At 39.4% G+C, this 15,619-nt stretch overlaps 2 protein-coding genes across 3 annotated transcripts in view; one reads left to right on the forward strand and one right to left on the reverse strand.

The window, feature by feature from the left end:
- Positions 1 to 15,619, forward strand: part of LOC148079559 (ras-specific guanine nucleotide-releasing factor RalGPS1) — a 58,349-nt gene that overhangs the window by 13,452 nt on the left and 29,278 nt on the right. The window lies entirely within an intron of this gene.
- Positions 939 to 10,908, reverse strand: LOC148079560 (angiopoietin-related protein 2-like). The gene is made up of 5 exons (XM_087792493.1): positions 10,645 to 10,908; positions 4,096 to 5,027; positions 3,351 to 3,544; positions 1,495 to 1,765; positions 939 to 1,423 (listed from the first exon to the last, which is right to left on the reverse strand). The coding sequence occupies exons 2-5, from the start codon at positions 5,012 to 5,014 to the stop codon at positions 1,224 to 1,226; spliced, it is 1,584 nt and encodes a 527-aa protein (XP_087648619.1). The 5' UTR covers positions 5,015 to 5,027; positions 10,645 to 10,908; the 3' UTR covers positions 939 to 1,223.

Genomic DNA, 15,619 nt, shown 5'->3' on the forward strand with positions numbered 1-15,619 from the left:
AGAAAAAATCTTGAATCTTGTCACTTTATAATTGATTTTAAACATCAACATGACTATTTCAAATTTACCCAGTAATATAAATGAATGTGAAGGTGAACATGTTTATATCGGGTTTATGATGTATAGTCTGTAACCTCAAATATACACAAAATAAATTGAATTTACCTGTTTATTGCAACTGAATGCAAACGATGTTCGAACCCAAAAAAAGTGAGTCAGCTGTCATGACTGTAAAACCAATTTGAAACTTTAGTGATAAATCACTCGGGGTGTTAGAAAATATGGATATGGTGATATATCGCTATATTCTTTACTTAAGGTACCGTATCAATATTCGACAGCACTGTATTGATATTTATCTATATTGATATTTATTTTTTTGATTTTTATTTTCATTTTTATTTGTGCAAATTATATTTAATGTGTTTTTTTTTCTTTATGGTTTTATAATGTGTCTAAAATAAAATAATAACTACTCCTTACTATAACCTACTTACTAACTTACAATTGACATGCAATTGTTCATGCAGTATTGTGCAATTCAACTTCCGACCACTAATTGGCAGCAGTCAATACAACCTCCTTTACTAAATCAACATTGAAATTTCGGCGATGACTGAGGACGAGAGGATAATGTGGACTCTTTTGAATCTTGAGGCATCTTTTAATGCCGATATTTGGATTTCAAAACAAATGAAAGCGGTTACGATCTGCACAAGTCATGTGGTCTGTAAATTCTGCAACACCAGAGGAAAGTACTCGTTCATACAATACAGCGATATATTAAATCGTTGCCTCCGTATCGTGATACATTATATCTCCAGATTCTTGCCAATTAACATGAATGATTTGCGATTTCTAAATGAACACGGAGGTCATGTAAATCTCTACCGGATTTTTTAACATGTTTATTTTCATGAACATACATTCTTCCCATACATGTAAAAAAAACAAAACAAACATCAGGTTCAAGTTTTCCCTGTTATATACAAATATTTATAAACGGCATAATCTCATACGTTACAATTAGTTACAACCATTGTATATTACATTTTATAAAAGCAGATTTGTTGAATGTTTTAATCTTTGTTGACTCGTCAACTGTCAGACATGATGTATTATTAAAAAAAAAAAAAAATCTGGCGAATGCTGAGAAGATTCAAAGAAACTTAGTCCGTTCACTCCATTGAGTTTGTCTTTGAATCTATTATTTTTGGATGAAATCAGTGGAGAATGTTCGCATTCGGTCGGATCATCATGGTCACTTTCTTCAGCGAGTAAGCTCCTCCTCTGAACTCGGCCCAGTAGACGCCGTCCTGATAGCGGCTGCGATAGTGCCCGCCACGGTACCATACGCCGTTGAGGTTGGAGTGGGCGCAGGCGTTGTACCACCAGCCTCCCTTCTGATAGTGAGCACAGTTGCCTGGAGAAAGATGGAGAGTCGTGTCATCATGTCTGCTCCGAAAGAAGCCCTTTGACCTTTTTTTTACTGACCTGTGTAGGCATCGTGGTCTCGGTCCAGTGTCGTAAACTGCTTGCCATTGTGCCAGGTTAAAGAATCCCCCGCGTTTCCGTGGTAACGGCCCACCCGCATCCTGTAGAAGTCTGCTTCGGGCTCGACCCGAAAGCTGGCGTACTCCGCGTAAGTCTTTCGGCCGGACCAGTCTTCCAGAGTCACCAGCAGCTTGTAGGTGCCCTGGTTGGTCAGCCAGTAGATGTTCTCCAGACCCAGCCAGTACTCGCTGTCGATGTTTCCAAACCCTTGCTGGAGAAAAGAACAAACAAACGCTCGTCAATAAATAAAAAGATCATGAATAAATAGATGCGATTACAACTGGCAGTCAAACATGCCCGATGATGTCACTGTTGAGACCACAGATGGACTTGTTTAGAAAGTCGAGATTGTGGAAACTCTCCTTCAAGCTTCTCGTGTGTTTATGTTGCATCATTGTGGATGGATTAGACAGATGAGGAACAGCGTGACGGATGATAGACTGTTACGCAAAGGTTGTTTTTATTGGACTAGACCATGATCACAAAAATACTTGAGTTCCCTATCAAAGGCCGTCTAGATCTGTGGTCCGCGGACCAGTACCGGTCTGTAAGGTATTTGTTACCAGGTGAAAAAATGATAGTTATAGTATTAATGATTTGGTATTTTCGCCGCAGCTTGTGGCTAGTTTTAGTCAAGTTTATTAAAAAATTAAACCTGTTAAACCCAAACGCCAAAAGATTAAAATTTTACTGTATTTATCTGGAGGTCATTACATGACTATAATGCTGACATAATACTGGTCCGCTGTGTAAAAAAAACGCTGGGGACCCCTAGGACCAAATGACGTATGATGTAAGGAGTAATTTCTTGGATGGATTCATAGATGTGATAACAAGCAGCAGTTTTCTATTCTCCTTGGACTTCAGTGTGTTTCTTAGAATTGGCGTTGAGTAGCGCTTGAATTCATTTTGGATTGAAGAGCACATTTTTTTAACATCATATTGTCCTTCTTTGTCGAGTCCCTGCAGTTGTTTTTTAAGCAAGTGCTGATTGGAGCTTCTGAAGTTTCAATCTGGATCCCGTCGACGTTCCACTGGAAATCCTGTTCAAGCGAAGACGCTGAACGTTGACCAAACCTGGAAGAACTTCTTAAACTAAACCGTGACCAGCTGATGAACTCGTTGCATAACTGGCCTTTTCACTTTTAATACAAACAAAGAAGAAACAATGTTTCATTGACTTGACGATGTTACAAGCAGAGACCTCAGGGGGGAACCTGCTAACTATTCAATGTCAAATGTTAAATGGAAATGTAATTTGAATGCAGTTGGCAGCTTTAGTCGTGATGTGGACGGTAATTTGTAGCAAGAGTGAAAGGAAAATGTCCACAGTCTGGGAATATGCTGGAATCTGGATCCGTTTAACTGTGCATGGATAACATCAAGGTTGACTTCTGGCTGGAGAGATGCATTGTCTCTGAAGAATAACTGGCTTGTGTTCCTGCTGAAAAAACTTTCAATTGAGCTTATTCTGGATGTTCTTTTTACGCTTTTGTTCTGAAGGGTGACAAAAGGTTTCCCCTTTTGCACCCGAGTTTACGCAACGAAAGATCAAGGACCATGACGTTCTTGGATCTCCTTGACTCGGAATGATCGGATCATGATGATCTCATCTCTTTACTTTTGTAAACGTCTGCCACAGAGTTGGATTTACAAAGATGACGATGACAAGTTTTTATTGATAATTTATCATGTTAAAATGAGGTCTATGCTTTCGTAGCTTCAGCAGGATTTATCCGCCACATATTGTCGGTACATCAGACTCACTTTGAAAGGACTTAATGTAGAAGTTTTACCTTGTACGTGTCCCAGTTCCTGAAGAAGTTGACGGAACCGTCCTGTCGTCGTTGAATGACGGTCCAGCCGCCGGGGTCGTGTCTGTGGTCGCACCAGGCCTGCATGAGTCCGTTGCTGTTTTCTGGCTTGAGGAGGTACATGCCACTGTTGGTGTAACCCCCGTCCAGGGCCTCCAGACAGTCTTTGAACGGACCTGGAGGTCCAAGAACGAGCAGATGTGTGAGAAGAAACCATCATTCCAACCAATTATTTACCGTTTTCTAACTGTAATGGTAAAGTTAACTATAATTCCAATGCTTGAAAAAGTTGAACAAGACTGAACTTAATTGTAATATATTGTATTTATGTATGTTGCTTATTTGACCGACAAATATTTAGAATTTTAAACCATTAAAGAATATTCTCTATTGCAATAAGTGTGATATATATTTTCAAAGCAAATCTAAAATGTAATTAGGATTAATTGCTTGTCATTTTATTTTATTTGGGGCTTAAAACAACTAGCTTAAAATATTGGTTTGGCTCACTGATACTTCACTTTTTCTCCAATTAAACTGTAAATAATTAAAGTCTAATACAACATAATATGCAGGAAAACTTCCCACTTGCCATTACTGACTTTCTGTTTATTATTTCCTATTTCTATGTATCATATATGCACAAAATCCATGCATATTTCTGCCAAATAAAGACGTTTCTGATACTGAAATGATGGAAATATGCAGATGTAAAAGGTTATCTCACCTGAAGGCTCATTGGTGAAGCTGTATGTTGCGCTTGGCATTGTGGGTAGCGGTGGCGGTAACGCTTTTATGTTCTGATCGTTCTGGATCTCATTAGTCATGGGTTTATTGATGGTGCGGGTGTACGTGGGCGGGTGCGGGTGGAAAGGTCGATACCCTCCAGCAGACAGCTCCGGTTTAGGAAGGGGAGGCGGAGGAGGATGTGATCGGACCGCCGGTCGGATCTTGTCCTGAGTCGCGACGGCTGGGAACGCCGAGAGTCCGCCTCTCCTGCATCCTTCCTGCAGCTGCTCCAGCAGAGCCGTCATGTTGCTGGAGATCCCCGACAGGTGCTGGTACTTGTGTTCCAGCTCGCGGTAGCGCACGGTGAGCTTCGCCATCTCGTTGGTCTGGTTGAGGACCCGGGTCTCCATCTGGGACGCCTCCAGAGCGTTGTCCCGCTTGCGAATGATCTCGTGCAGCAGCTGCATGTACAGCTGCGTGACTCTGGAGTTCATGTTGCGACTCTCCTTGCGCAGAAGTTTGACCTCATTAATGATCCCGCCGTCCACTTCCACCAACTGCTGCAGAGCTTCGATCTGCTTCCTCTGCTTCTGCAGCTCGAGGTTCAGAAGCTCCAGCTCCTGTTTGTTGACCCGGTTCTCCAGCACGGAGTCGGGTTCTTTGGAGTTCACGCAGATGGCGCCGTTGTTCTTCTGCTGCGGGACGACGAAGGTGTAGGAGCATTTGTCCGTCTGGCCGTGGTCGGCCGCCGCACGCTTCTGACGTGTGGAGAAGATGAACTCCCTTCCCAGGATCTCCTCACTGTTCCCAATTTCCTGAGTGTCCCCCTGGAGCGAGGAGTCTGGTCTAGATAGCAGCAGCAGCAGCACTGGCGCCACGACAACCGGGAGAATCATGGTACAATCTTGTTGCACCATAAACGCAAAAGTCCTGAAACCGAGAGTAGAATACAGTTATATTAATACTTTTTTTGCAGGATGTTTTTCATCGTGATCCCCAAGAATTCAACCCACTTACACTCAATTTCATCTTTCATTACAAGATGTGCAATCGGGTCGTTCACACATTTTCCCTCTGACCTAATTTTTATGTTTTTCAATTGCCGAAGCCGGGAACCCAAATGCCAGTAAAATCATCTCCCACATTGCTATGCTTGTTGTGGTTTCTGCGGTTGCCACGGTTACACACCAGGGTCTCAGAGGGGGGTTTTCTGTTGAAGCAACAGTAAGTTGAATGTGGCAACAAAGCGTTAAAAGTATGCAAGATATGCCCTCATGACCGTCTTTAATTTCCCCCCTTTGTCTGGATTGGAAAAGGATCATGAAACGACTCGGTGGGAACAGTGTCGCTCTGGTTTCTTTATAAAATGTTCAAAATGAAACACATTTATGGAAGTTCTTGAGCTGTTCCAGTTGTACAGTCAATCACGTGTGAAGACGTGTACGAGAAGTTTTTATTGACCTGAAGAGAGCATCCATTTTTTTTTCTTTTTACAGATTTCAAGTTTTAAACGAGACACAAATATGAAGTTAATATGATGTCAGTAAAGTATAAAAGTATGAATAAGTTAAATCTGTAAATCGGCTAAAAATTGGATTACAGCTAAAAATTGTTGGTTTACAGTTACAATATTTTTAATGCAGATAAATTGCTTGGTTACAGTTGGAAAATGTTGTAATACAGATCTTTTAATCTCAAGTGATCGATTTTCTTTATTAAAAATCCCATCAGTTTAACTATATTTGTAAAGGAAAAACTTAAATTAAAATAAACGACTATAAGAGCCGAGAGAGTGATAAAAACCAGGGGTAGTCCGAGATTCCCGCTAAATCCAAAACATGCTTGAACGATAACCTGCTATGCGATAATGTTTGTTTTTGGTGTTTGGAAAAAGCCGTCACGATAATGGAATGTTCGGAAAACGCAACAACACAATTCGGACCCTGATGGTATCATTGTTGGCTTTGCCTGTTGGAGAAAGGCGTTCCCTCATGTTCACAGGTCCTCTCGACCACAGCCCCAGCGTCACTCCATCCCTGACTTCATCCACATCCCATAATGCACCAAGACACGTTGCAGGCGACCTGACTTTTCTGTCACGTTAAATTCATCAGCGGTGCTGAAAAGTAATCATGATCACGGGAGCAATTATTCTTTACAAGTCACAGCCCTGATGGCAGGAAACAAAGTGTGGAAACTAATGCTCAGAGTTCACACATGGTGTGGATTAATGTCGGCTTAGAAATGAAGGAGAGCCACAAATGATGTCAACTTCAAATCCCATATCTTGAAATGAAAGTTGAAGAACATGAAAGGAGTTAATAAGAGTAAACATTGAGTCAACAACTGGAGAATCAAGTGGTTGTTTAAGCGGTGCTAGGCTTCAGTTTCTTCATCCGAGGACCAAACCACGAGGCCCGCAAACACTGGAGTTTCTGAAAATGTGTTTAGATTTTCATTATTTGAAGTTTCCGTCGCGGCACACTGACCACAGAAAAATGCCTTTTATCAGCAGGCGACTTCTGATGACGGATTAGGATGATTGACTTGTTAGTTTGAATCCATCTGTTTGGATAATTTCACTGAAAACATTCACAAAAAAAACCCAAGTTACACTGTCAGAACAAATGTAAACAGAAGTGATATCCAAAAAATATAAATATATGTTCATGATGACTTTGATTACTGTTTATAAACTTGAGTCAAGAAAGGTTGTATTGTGTATTTATATAATTAATGAAACATGACTTTTTCCAACTGTGTCCACCTCAGGATTTGTTGTCAGTTTCAATGCAAACCTTAACAAGATTCTAAACTTCTAATTGCTCGTGATGGCTTTATTGGTAGTTTATTTCCTAGAAAGTGTTCTTCACCACAAAACCGCACAATCAACAAGAACTATTTTACTGGCAGATTAGTTTCCTTTGTAAAAAGTATTTGTTCAAGGAAAGCTCCAAATTTCAAGGTTTACTAAACTGATAAAAGGACTCGTTCGTCACAACATTGTTTAAGAGAATTTCAAGCCCATCCTTTCAGTTTCATAATTTTAAGTATTGAAGACGTGGAGCCAAACCTCAGCCAAACGGTGGAACTAGTGAGTCCAAAAGTGCCTTCACCGAGTGGTTGCGTTATATAACCGGCTGACTTTATCAGAACTGACCTCAATCAAACCCTGCTGCTCACAGCCGCACTCTGTCCATCTTTACAGCATCCATCATTGTTTGAGTTTATTTTGGATCAAATGTCAGTCCTGGCAACACCACACTGGTGTTTTTATTTGAAAACTATCGTGAGTGATCTAAAAGTTCTGGAAGTCCAACGAGGTGGTGAAATGAGTGACGTAAACGGTGAACATGATTCAACTGAAAATATTGTTTTTTTTACTGAAGAATGATGTCATTTGGAAACCAAGCGTTCAGGGCTGAGTCTGACAAGATTTTCTTAATAACGTAATTTCTTTATTTATTTAAGTAGATTGTATTTATATTAAATAACCACCACTTTTTTTTTTTTTACTGTTTTGATGACAAAAATGAATAATTATTATTCTTGTTGGCCAAAAAGTTTTTCTCAAAATCTAGAAACTGTTTTTCCCTATAATATAGGATTAGTTTCTTTTTTATCTGCATCATGTTACGGCGCCGATGTCGATAAGATTGTTCGGGCTAGAAATGAGTGATACAAGTAAAATGCCTTCAGTGAATTTACGAAATTAAACACATTTTGCAGACGTTAACTCTATAATGAATAATAATAGTTTACAAACAAACAAATTAAATCTTTAAATTGGACAAAGAAAGCAGCCGGACCTTCACAAACATGATTTTCTGTGACCATGTCGTGTCAATAAAGTTTAAAATGTGCTTGTATTAAGAGAATATAATGTCAAAGTCAAAGGTAAATTGATAAAAATGTTATATTTGACAAGAACCATGTGACTGAGTGCACTGATGTGTGCAGTGACATCACTCACACAAGGTGTCTTTTCATGCGAGTCCTGGTGAAAACCCCTTAAATACAACTGCTGCACTTGTAAGCACTGCATTGCATGGCTAGTGTTCTGAGAACAGATGCGATCAGTCGTCAGAAACAACAGTTAGTTTCATAGATTTTTTAAGAGGGAGCTCTGGCCCGGAGGATCTGGCTGACACGGCGGTGTTGGAAAGCGTCGGCACAGGTGTGGGTGTGACCGGCTAACAGGGCACTTGTGTTGCCCTTAAGAGATCAGCTGTCCTGGCGCCGCAGACAGAGCTGCAGCTTTTCAATGAGCTGTTTCTGCGCTCGAAGCGTGCGGCGCATTCATACAGGTGCAGGAATGGAAACGGAACAGGAAACTTGAACTCGTAAAAAACCTGCGATTGTGTAAAGAAGACATTCAAGTGGACTTTTTGTAAAGATTTGCCGAGTTCTGTTTGGATCAAAGAACCTGACCTTCTACTGATCGACTGAGGACCTGTAGAGTTGTTAAAGCAGTTGGTCGTAAGGTTTTATAGCCCAGCTGTGGGTTTGGCTTTTTTTCAGACTTTACACTCCAAACTTTTATTCTCATTATGACACATTATTAAGATGTGTTATTACTCTGCAGTACCTGCCACGACGTGGCCATGTGGCATAACTGTAAACCAGGAAATTGTGAATTTTGGTCCATTTATCTCTCATCACCTCACAACTCTTTTCTTCTCCTAATAAATAAAGCATAAATAATTAAAGAAGCAGTTTACACTTTGGATTAGAGAACACGTATAACCTTTTAACTACCTTTTTTATGTGTGGACAAGCATATTATCCAGGATTTAATCTGCATCTTGTACAGCATGACTATAATCTAGCTTGCATGGAAGCTTCAGTAATAGTTAGAAATAATTAGGATGTTTGCAGTAATGGTTTTCTTGCTGCTCCATCTAAATTGGGTCATTATTCTTTATTTGCGACCATTGTAGGTACTAAAGGAGTTACTCAATTAAATGTGTTGTAGAAATCATCTCACTTGTTGTGCATAAGTAGCTTCTTCAAATATTTTCTCTAACATTAGATGTAAATAAACGAGGACTTCGGACTCTGTGCGTTCAGAGGTTAAAGTGTACCATCGAGTTTGTATCCGTATGTTGCATTTAAAAATGAAATGATTGAAGGTAACTCATTGAAATGACAGACATCTCTGCGAGAGGGTGTCGGTGGAAAATGCATCATGAAAACCGTAAAAAAAAAAAGAACAGGCTCCAGACACACACGACCATCTGTCAGACAGACGTCTGAAGGTGTCTGCTGGCACCTTCACGACCACACAGAAAACAAACACGGCTCTTTTCAGACGCTCTGCGGCAACACGAGTGATAAATCAATTTGTCACGGGGAGCTCTTCCCACTCGCTCGTATTTATATCCCCGTGTGTTTCTGGCGTTCGCTCAAGAGTTACACACACCAGGGGAGGAACAGTTGCTGGAGGCCCGGAGTAAATTTACTGAACAGGTTCTTAAAACCACCGTCGGAGAGAGAGAGACGCCCGTCTCTCCTCATTCAGCAGATTTTTTTTTTTCATGAGGAAAGTCTCTTTAGGAGAACGCTGTGACCAAATCTGAGTGATGTTGCTGGTGTGTAAAGAACAAAAGAGATTTCAGTCATAGTTGGCATCACTTCCTAATAGTTATTTTCAGAGTTCATGTGCAGGTTATGTTGGCACATTTTCAATGTTGATTCAAACACTCTTAATTTTGGTTTTTTTTTACTCTTATGATCATAACCTCGATACTTTCTCTGTCGACCCTCGATTGATGTTGATACACTTCAACTTTTCATCTCTAGCTTCTTGTGTGCAAGACCTGAAGCATTTGCAGGTCTTGTTTTATTTTTGTTTAAAAAAAAGTATTGATTTCTGTGATTAAATCATGTAAAAATTAACAATGTAACAGTATGAAGTGTTCATACAATTTTATTATAAATCTCTGTTATTTTTAACATGACATTATTCAATCACAGCAATCAATAATTCAATGTAAATGTATAAATACATTTTTTTATGTTATTCTATCAGACTATACAAATAAAAGTATAGTTTATTCAAAGTTGAAAAGGAAAAAAAAAGAGTAGAAATTAGCTTAATGAAAGTTGTTTTGCCTTTTAAAAGTATGTTATAGGTATGTATATATTATAAACAAACAACAATTCAATTTACATGAAGAAGAAAAATAATAATTTTGATAAGACTTGTCAATTGCTTAACTTTTGAAAATAATGATTTGCTAAAAATTGGGTTGATAAAATGCTTATAAGGTTGAAAATAAAATCTAGATTTAGCACAAGAAACCATGAATGAAATATAGCAAAAAAAATATCTTAAACATTCAAAGAAAGTAGTTCCATCTGAATACATTTGTGATTCAGCCTGAAGATGATTAAAGAACTCAAGCAGGCGTCTCAGCATAGCTGATGTGAGTGGCAAACGTTGAGCTCCTGAGCAGCAACAGTCGAGCGAGCACACGGGTCAATCACCATCCAGCGTGTTGCACATGAAGTGAACACGTCAGATCACATCAACGTCTCTGCTCACCTCCGCTGGTGTCGTCCACGTGTCCTCAGATGCCCGGCCTCGTCGGCGAGTCTTCAGCAGTCATTTCATCTTTTTTATCTTCATAGTATTTCCATCACCTGCCTGACAGTCTCCGGGGTTCAAAGACCTGCGATGATGATTCCTTCGATCGTCCGGTCGATCTGCAGCTCATTCATCTGCACCAGAGCTCTCGAGCGTGTGGTGGTGGATTCATGAGGATCTGCAGCAATAGAGTCGGTGTCTCTGTGACTCAGCCTCCCTCTGTCCTCCTGCCATCAGCGTCAGATCCTCATTGTTGCTGGAGGTAATTAAGCTGTGAGCCGAGGAGACGCCCCTTTCCCCTCCTCTCGCAGACTCCCAGTCCCCCCACCTCAACCCTTGTCCCCTGCAGCCCCCCCACCCTCCTCCAACTCCCACCAATATCTCCCGAGTCCAGCAGGTTTTTTCCGCTGCCGTCCTCGTGTGGAAGCAGATGCTGCTGGTCTGAGGTCACTCTTTTGGAAGCGGGAGGATCTTGACCTGCACAGGCGGCAGAATTGCTACTTTTCAGATTCATCTTCTGGCATCTCAGCTGCTCTTTTATGTGGATAAACACTGTGATAAAAGTGTTAATTACAGTTTTTGGGAATACAGCACTTTCTTTCTCTACCGCCGCCTCGTCTGCCTTCCTCCCTTTATCTTCCAAATGACGTGTTGACATTCCTGACCTCCACCAAGAACTAACAATGCGAGGTTCTCTACCTGTAGTTATGATCATTAAAAGGATGATGACATTGATATAATGACCTTTTTTTGCAAGCCTGGTTTTCTTTATAAACATTAAGGTAGACAAGGGCAACGTGGGGCACAGGGGCCACATGAGGCCCTTTGCTTGAATGTATATTGCTCTTTATATAAAAATTACCATTTTAATTTAACTACATTTTTAATTATTATATCTTTGGAAATGCTTAAACACCGCTCCTGTGCTCTCTATGTGATTTATTGCAGTGACAAAAAGGCGTAAATGACCTGCATATTAGCGCAATCCATACGATATAGTTCAATACTCTGGCATAATTATAAAGGACACTGAATTATAGTGACATCTTGTGGTGATTGTTTTTTTTTTACTCTCTTTTGGTTAAATTAATAGAACTGAAAGCCAAAATATGCCCAAAGATCAGCTTCAAAAGCAAGTTGTAGGTATCCTCTCGTCCTCAGTCATCGCCGAGATCTAGCAGGATTTCCTGCGGAGGACGTAATGACTACTGCCATCTAGTGGCTGGAAGTGTAATTGCAACACCAAAATGAACAAACGGCATGAATATTTGTATGTTAATTTATTTATTATTTTAACACACTTAATTAAACTATAAACCATAAAAGATCTCTAATAAAAATATAATTTGAAAGCATATATTGGTGGTGAATATCGATATAGTAAGTATGGAGCACGTCTGCATATGTAGTTTAATTCTACACTTAAAACCGCCTTCAAGGTGTTCAGACTAATATCTTCACACTCAAGCAAAGGTGGAAGTGTTTAGATACAGTTTGTTATGTTGTCATAGAAATTTGTTACATAAAACCTTCCCAATAGAGAAAGTCAGTGAGTCATGGTTTTTGTTTGTAATTGTGTGCTCACACTTGCAGACGGCATTCTTAACTTTTGTCCGGGGATTACTTGAGAAGCTCGCTGGAGGTCGGACAAAAGAGGGAAGTGGGTCGTCGTATAGGAACAAGGCGTTAACGGTTGTGCGACGGGTGAACTTGAACGTTGCCTCGGATTATTGAACCTCACTCTTGCGTGCTCAAACAAAAGTAAACAGAAAGTGATGGGTGTCTTTTGTTGATGCCAACATCAACCTGCTGGCAGCTGTGAATACAACATCGATAACATCACCGTCAACGTCATGTTCGAGCCGTCGGAAATACTTTAATTCCCAGGCAGCTGTTTTTGAGCAACATTATGGTTGTGAGTGTCTGTCCAGCTGTGATGAAAACAAGTTGTGTTGCTCTGTTTCTACTTAAAACGCACTGCTGAGGAGTAATCTGAATTTACTGCTACATGTTAAATGGTATACGAGCTGGATGTTCGGTCCCGTAAACAAAAGATTTGGTCTAAATAAAGCCTTGGCATGCAAGGCTGTTTTTCAACAATGTGTGCTTCTTATGCTACTTTTGTTTCTTAATTGGGTTTAAAAAAGATTTATAAGTATTGTATTTCAAAGTTTTTAATTCTTTCAAATTAATTTTAATTTAACCAACTCCCTCCATTTAGATGTTTTTTTTAACTGCGGTATGGTTAAGCCAAAAAAAAAAAATGGCGAAAGATTTTTTTATTTTTTTTATTAAAGCAGCAGCATAACAGTGGCTTAAAAGAATCAACCCCTAAAGGAGACTTTAGCATCACTCAGTATTGTCTCAGAAGCAGCACAGATCACATCGAGAAGCAGCCAAGCATGAAAGCAGACGCCTGACTCCTCTTTGTCCCGATGCTTCCTGTCCCTTGGCAGCCTCAAAGAAATTCCTGGCACTTCGGGTTTTGCCTTTTGTAAGATTTAAGTTGTTGATTTTCTTTTTTCTTTTTTTTTTAATTTACAAAGAGGAAGTCAAGACACAGCATGTGTCTGTTCACACTATTCTGTCTTCATTTGTCCACACAGAGCATTGATTCTTCTTATCATGAACTTCTGTCGCACTGACTTGCTCAGCAGGGATTAAGGAAGATGCAAAGGATTTGTGATGTGAATTTCCTCCTCCTTCATGGTTTCTTCTTCCAGTATTACAGGAGCTTGTGGACAAAAAGCTTTTGTCGGATTTAAACCAACAGATTCCAAATTCCATTGAATACAACTTACATTCTTGCCTTTTGTTTCTGTCTTCAACCAAAGCTGTGTTGGTTCAGTCAGGTGATGCTTTTATGGTCCAATCACTGCTCTTCTGGGTTGTTGTGGGTCTTTAAAGTGCAACTAATTTGATGATTTAAGTTTATCTTAAACTGATCTCTGACCTCTATTGTTCTCACTCAGTATGTGTCTGAAAACACTTTGTTTTTCTGGAGATGGAATCTTGTTTACTATAACCACACCCACTCTGCTGTTATTGGTAAAACATCAGGGCTTGTCAAGACGGAAGTGGGACTCATTGTATAAACAAAGCTGGGTGTGATAACAGCGGGCTGGAGGAGGAGTGAAGTCGTTTTTACGTCATAATGGACTCCGCTCTCGTAACCTCTCATTCGCCGAGAATTCAGAAGGGGGAGAACTTTATAAAGTAATAACTTCAAAACATCATAATAATGAGGGACTTACTTACATGTTTCAAATGTTGACGTCTTCCTTTCAGAGATAAAACAAGTCAGAAGAGTTGACATTTGAAAATATTTTCCCTGTAATATGTGAATACGGTTTTGTCAGTCTGTAATCAATCACTTTCACAACTGAATGTTTGTCCTCATATTTTAAAGAAGTAAATTATATGCATGTAATTTCATTATACTATGCATAGGATTCATGTTCTTCAAGATCTTGATCAAAGAGAAACTAGTGGTTCGACGGCTACACACTATTACAGTGTTTAATAGCTTCCTGATGTAAACTTTTTTTTTAACTGAGCTAACTATTGTTTTGTTTCCCTTTATTGACCCCATAAATCAAGAGTAATTAAACCAAATCTATTCCATCGAAACATGTTTTCTGTTAGGCGATGATTTTTCCTGATCTAAAAGCTTTTAACTCTTGCCAGAAATATCTTAATCAGCGACGCTGTATATGTGGATGAAGATCTACCAGTAGATCAAAGGTAGTGTGTGTAGATCACATTTAACATTTAAAAAAAAGACATGTATCTAGTATTTTATTCTGTTAATATACAGTAGGTATATTCCCAACTTTATTGACGCTACCGTGACAAAAACAAACATGTTTGTGAAGGTCATTTGGTTGGACCACCCTCCAATTTTGGGAAATGGCTGGATTCAAAATACTTGTAAAATGTGTTGATTTGTCGACTCAAATGATAAAAGTAAAGTCATATCATTAAACCATCAAACATGGTTCATTGTGTTGTGTTTTCCAATATTGATTCATATCAACATATGTTGTACATGTATATTTAAAACATGTATTTTTGCATTAGCTGGATAATTTTGACTTAGTTATTAAAGATGAATAATAATAAGCAAGTCATTTGTATTTATACAGTGCTTTTCCAGACTAGGGTCACAAATGAACCTCTTCTCTAGAACTTTGAACCATTTTAAATTCAGCTCAGGTGGAGAACTTGAGTGTTTTTGCAATAATGAAGTGAAATATTTGACATTTTATTCCATCATTAAAGGCTTGATTTTAACTACAATATCGTGTTTAATAGTGTTTTCCATGTCCAACCGAGTAACGGAGCCTCTTGGAGTGCTGTGATATTGCTATTGAGCACATAAACAAATTAACACATTACAAAGAACAAAATGTTTTATGAGGGCGCGCTTGCTTTCGCCACCTGGACGCTGTGCTCGGAAACATGTTTCCTGCCTGCGTCACATAAACACAAGAGTTAATGTAGCAGAACTACTAAAGGTTGTCTCGTCATATCAGATGAAAACAGATATACTCCATGTGTTGGCTTCCTCTTAGTCTCAAGTGGAACTCGAGGAAAAACACTCTCTCTAGATGAACTCATGTGCAACTCGGACTGCTATCAGATGTTGGATTCCTGCCGCTGAGCAAGTCATTGAAATGAAGTTGACCTTTTCAACATCACAGAAGCTCAGCGTCACTGTGGTTGTTCAGAAGACAAATTATCCAGGCTGTTAAGATCTTGTTTGTGTTTAACATTTTATATAGATTCATCTATTCAGTATTTTGGTCCTTTTTAAATCTCTAAGCTGTTTTTTTTTTGTTTTTTTCATTTGCAGGAATTTACAATTAGCAGTTTATGTTCCTTCACTCGTGGTCTGAGGAGCGTTCCAGACTCGCTACCTTCTATTTCCACC

The sequence above is a fragment of the Callionymus lyra genome, chromosome 5, assembly GCF_982586985.1.
Source record: "Callionymus lyra chromosome 5, fCalLyr1.hap1.1, whole genome shotgun sequence".
Lineage (NCBI taxonomy): Eukaryota > Metazoa > Chordata > Actinopteri > Syngnathiformes > Callionymidae > Callionymus > Callionymus lyra.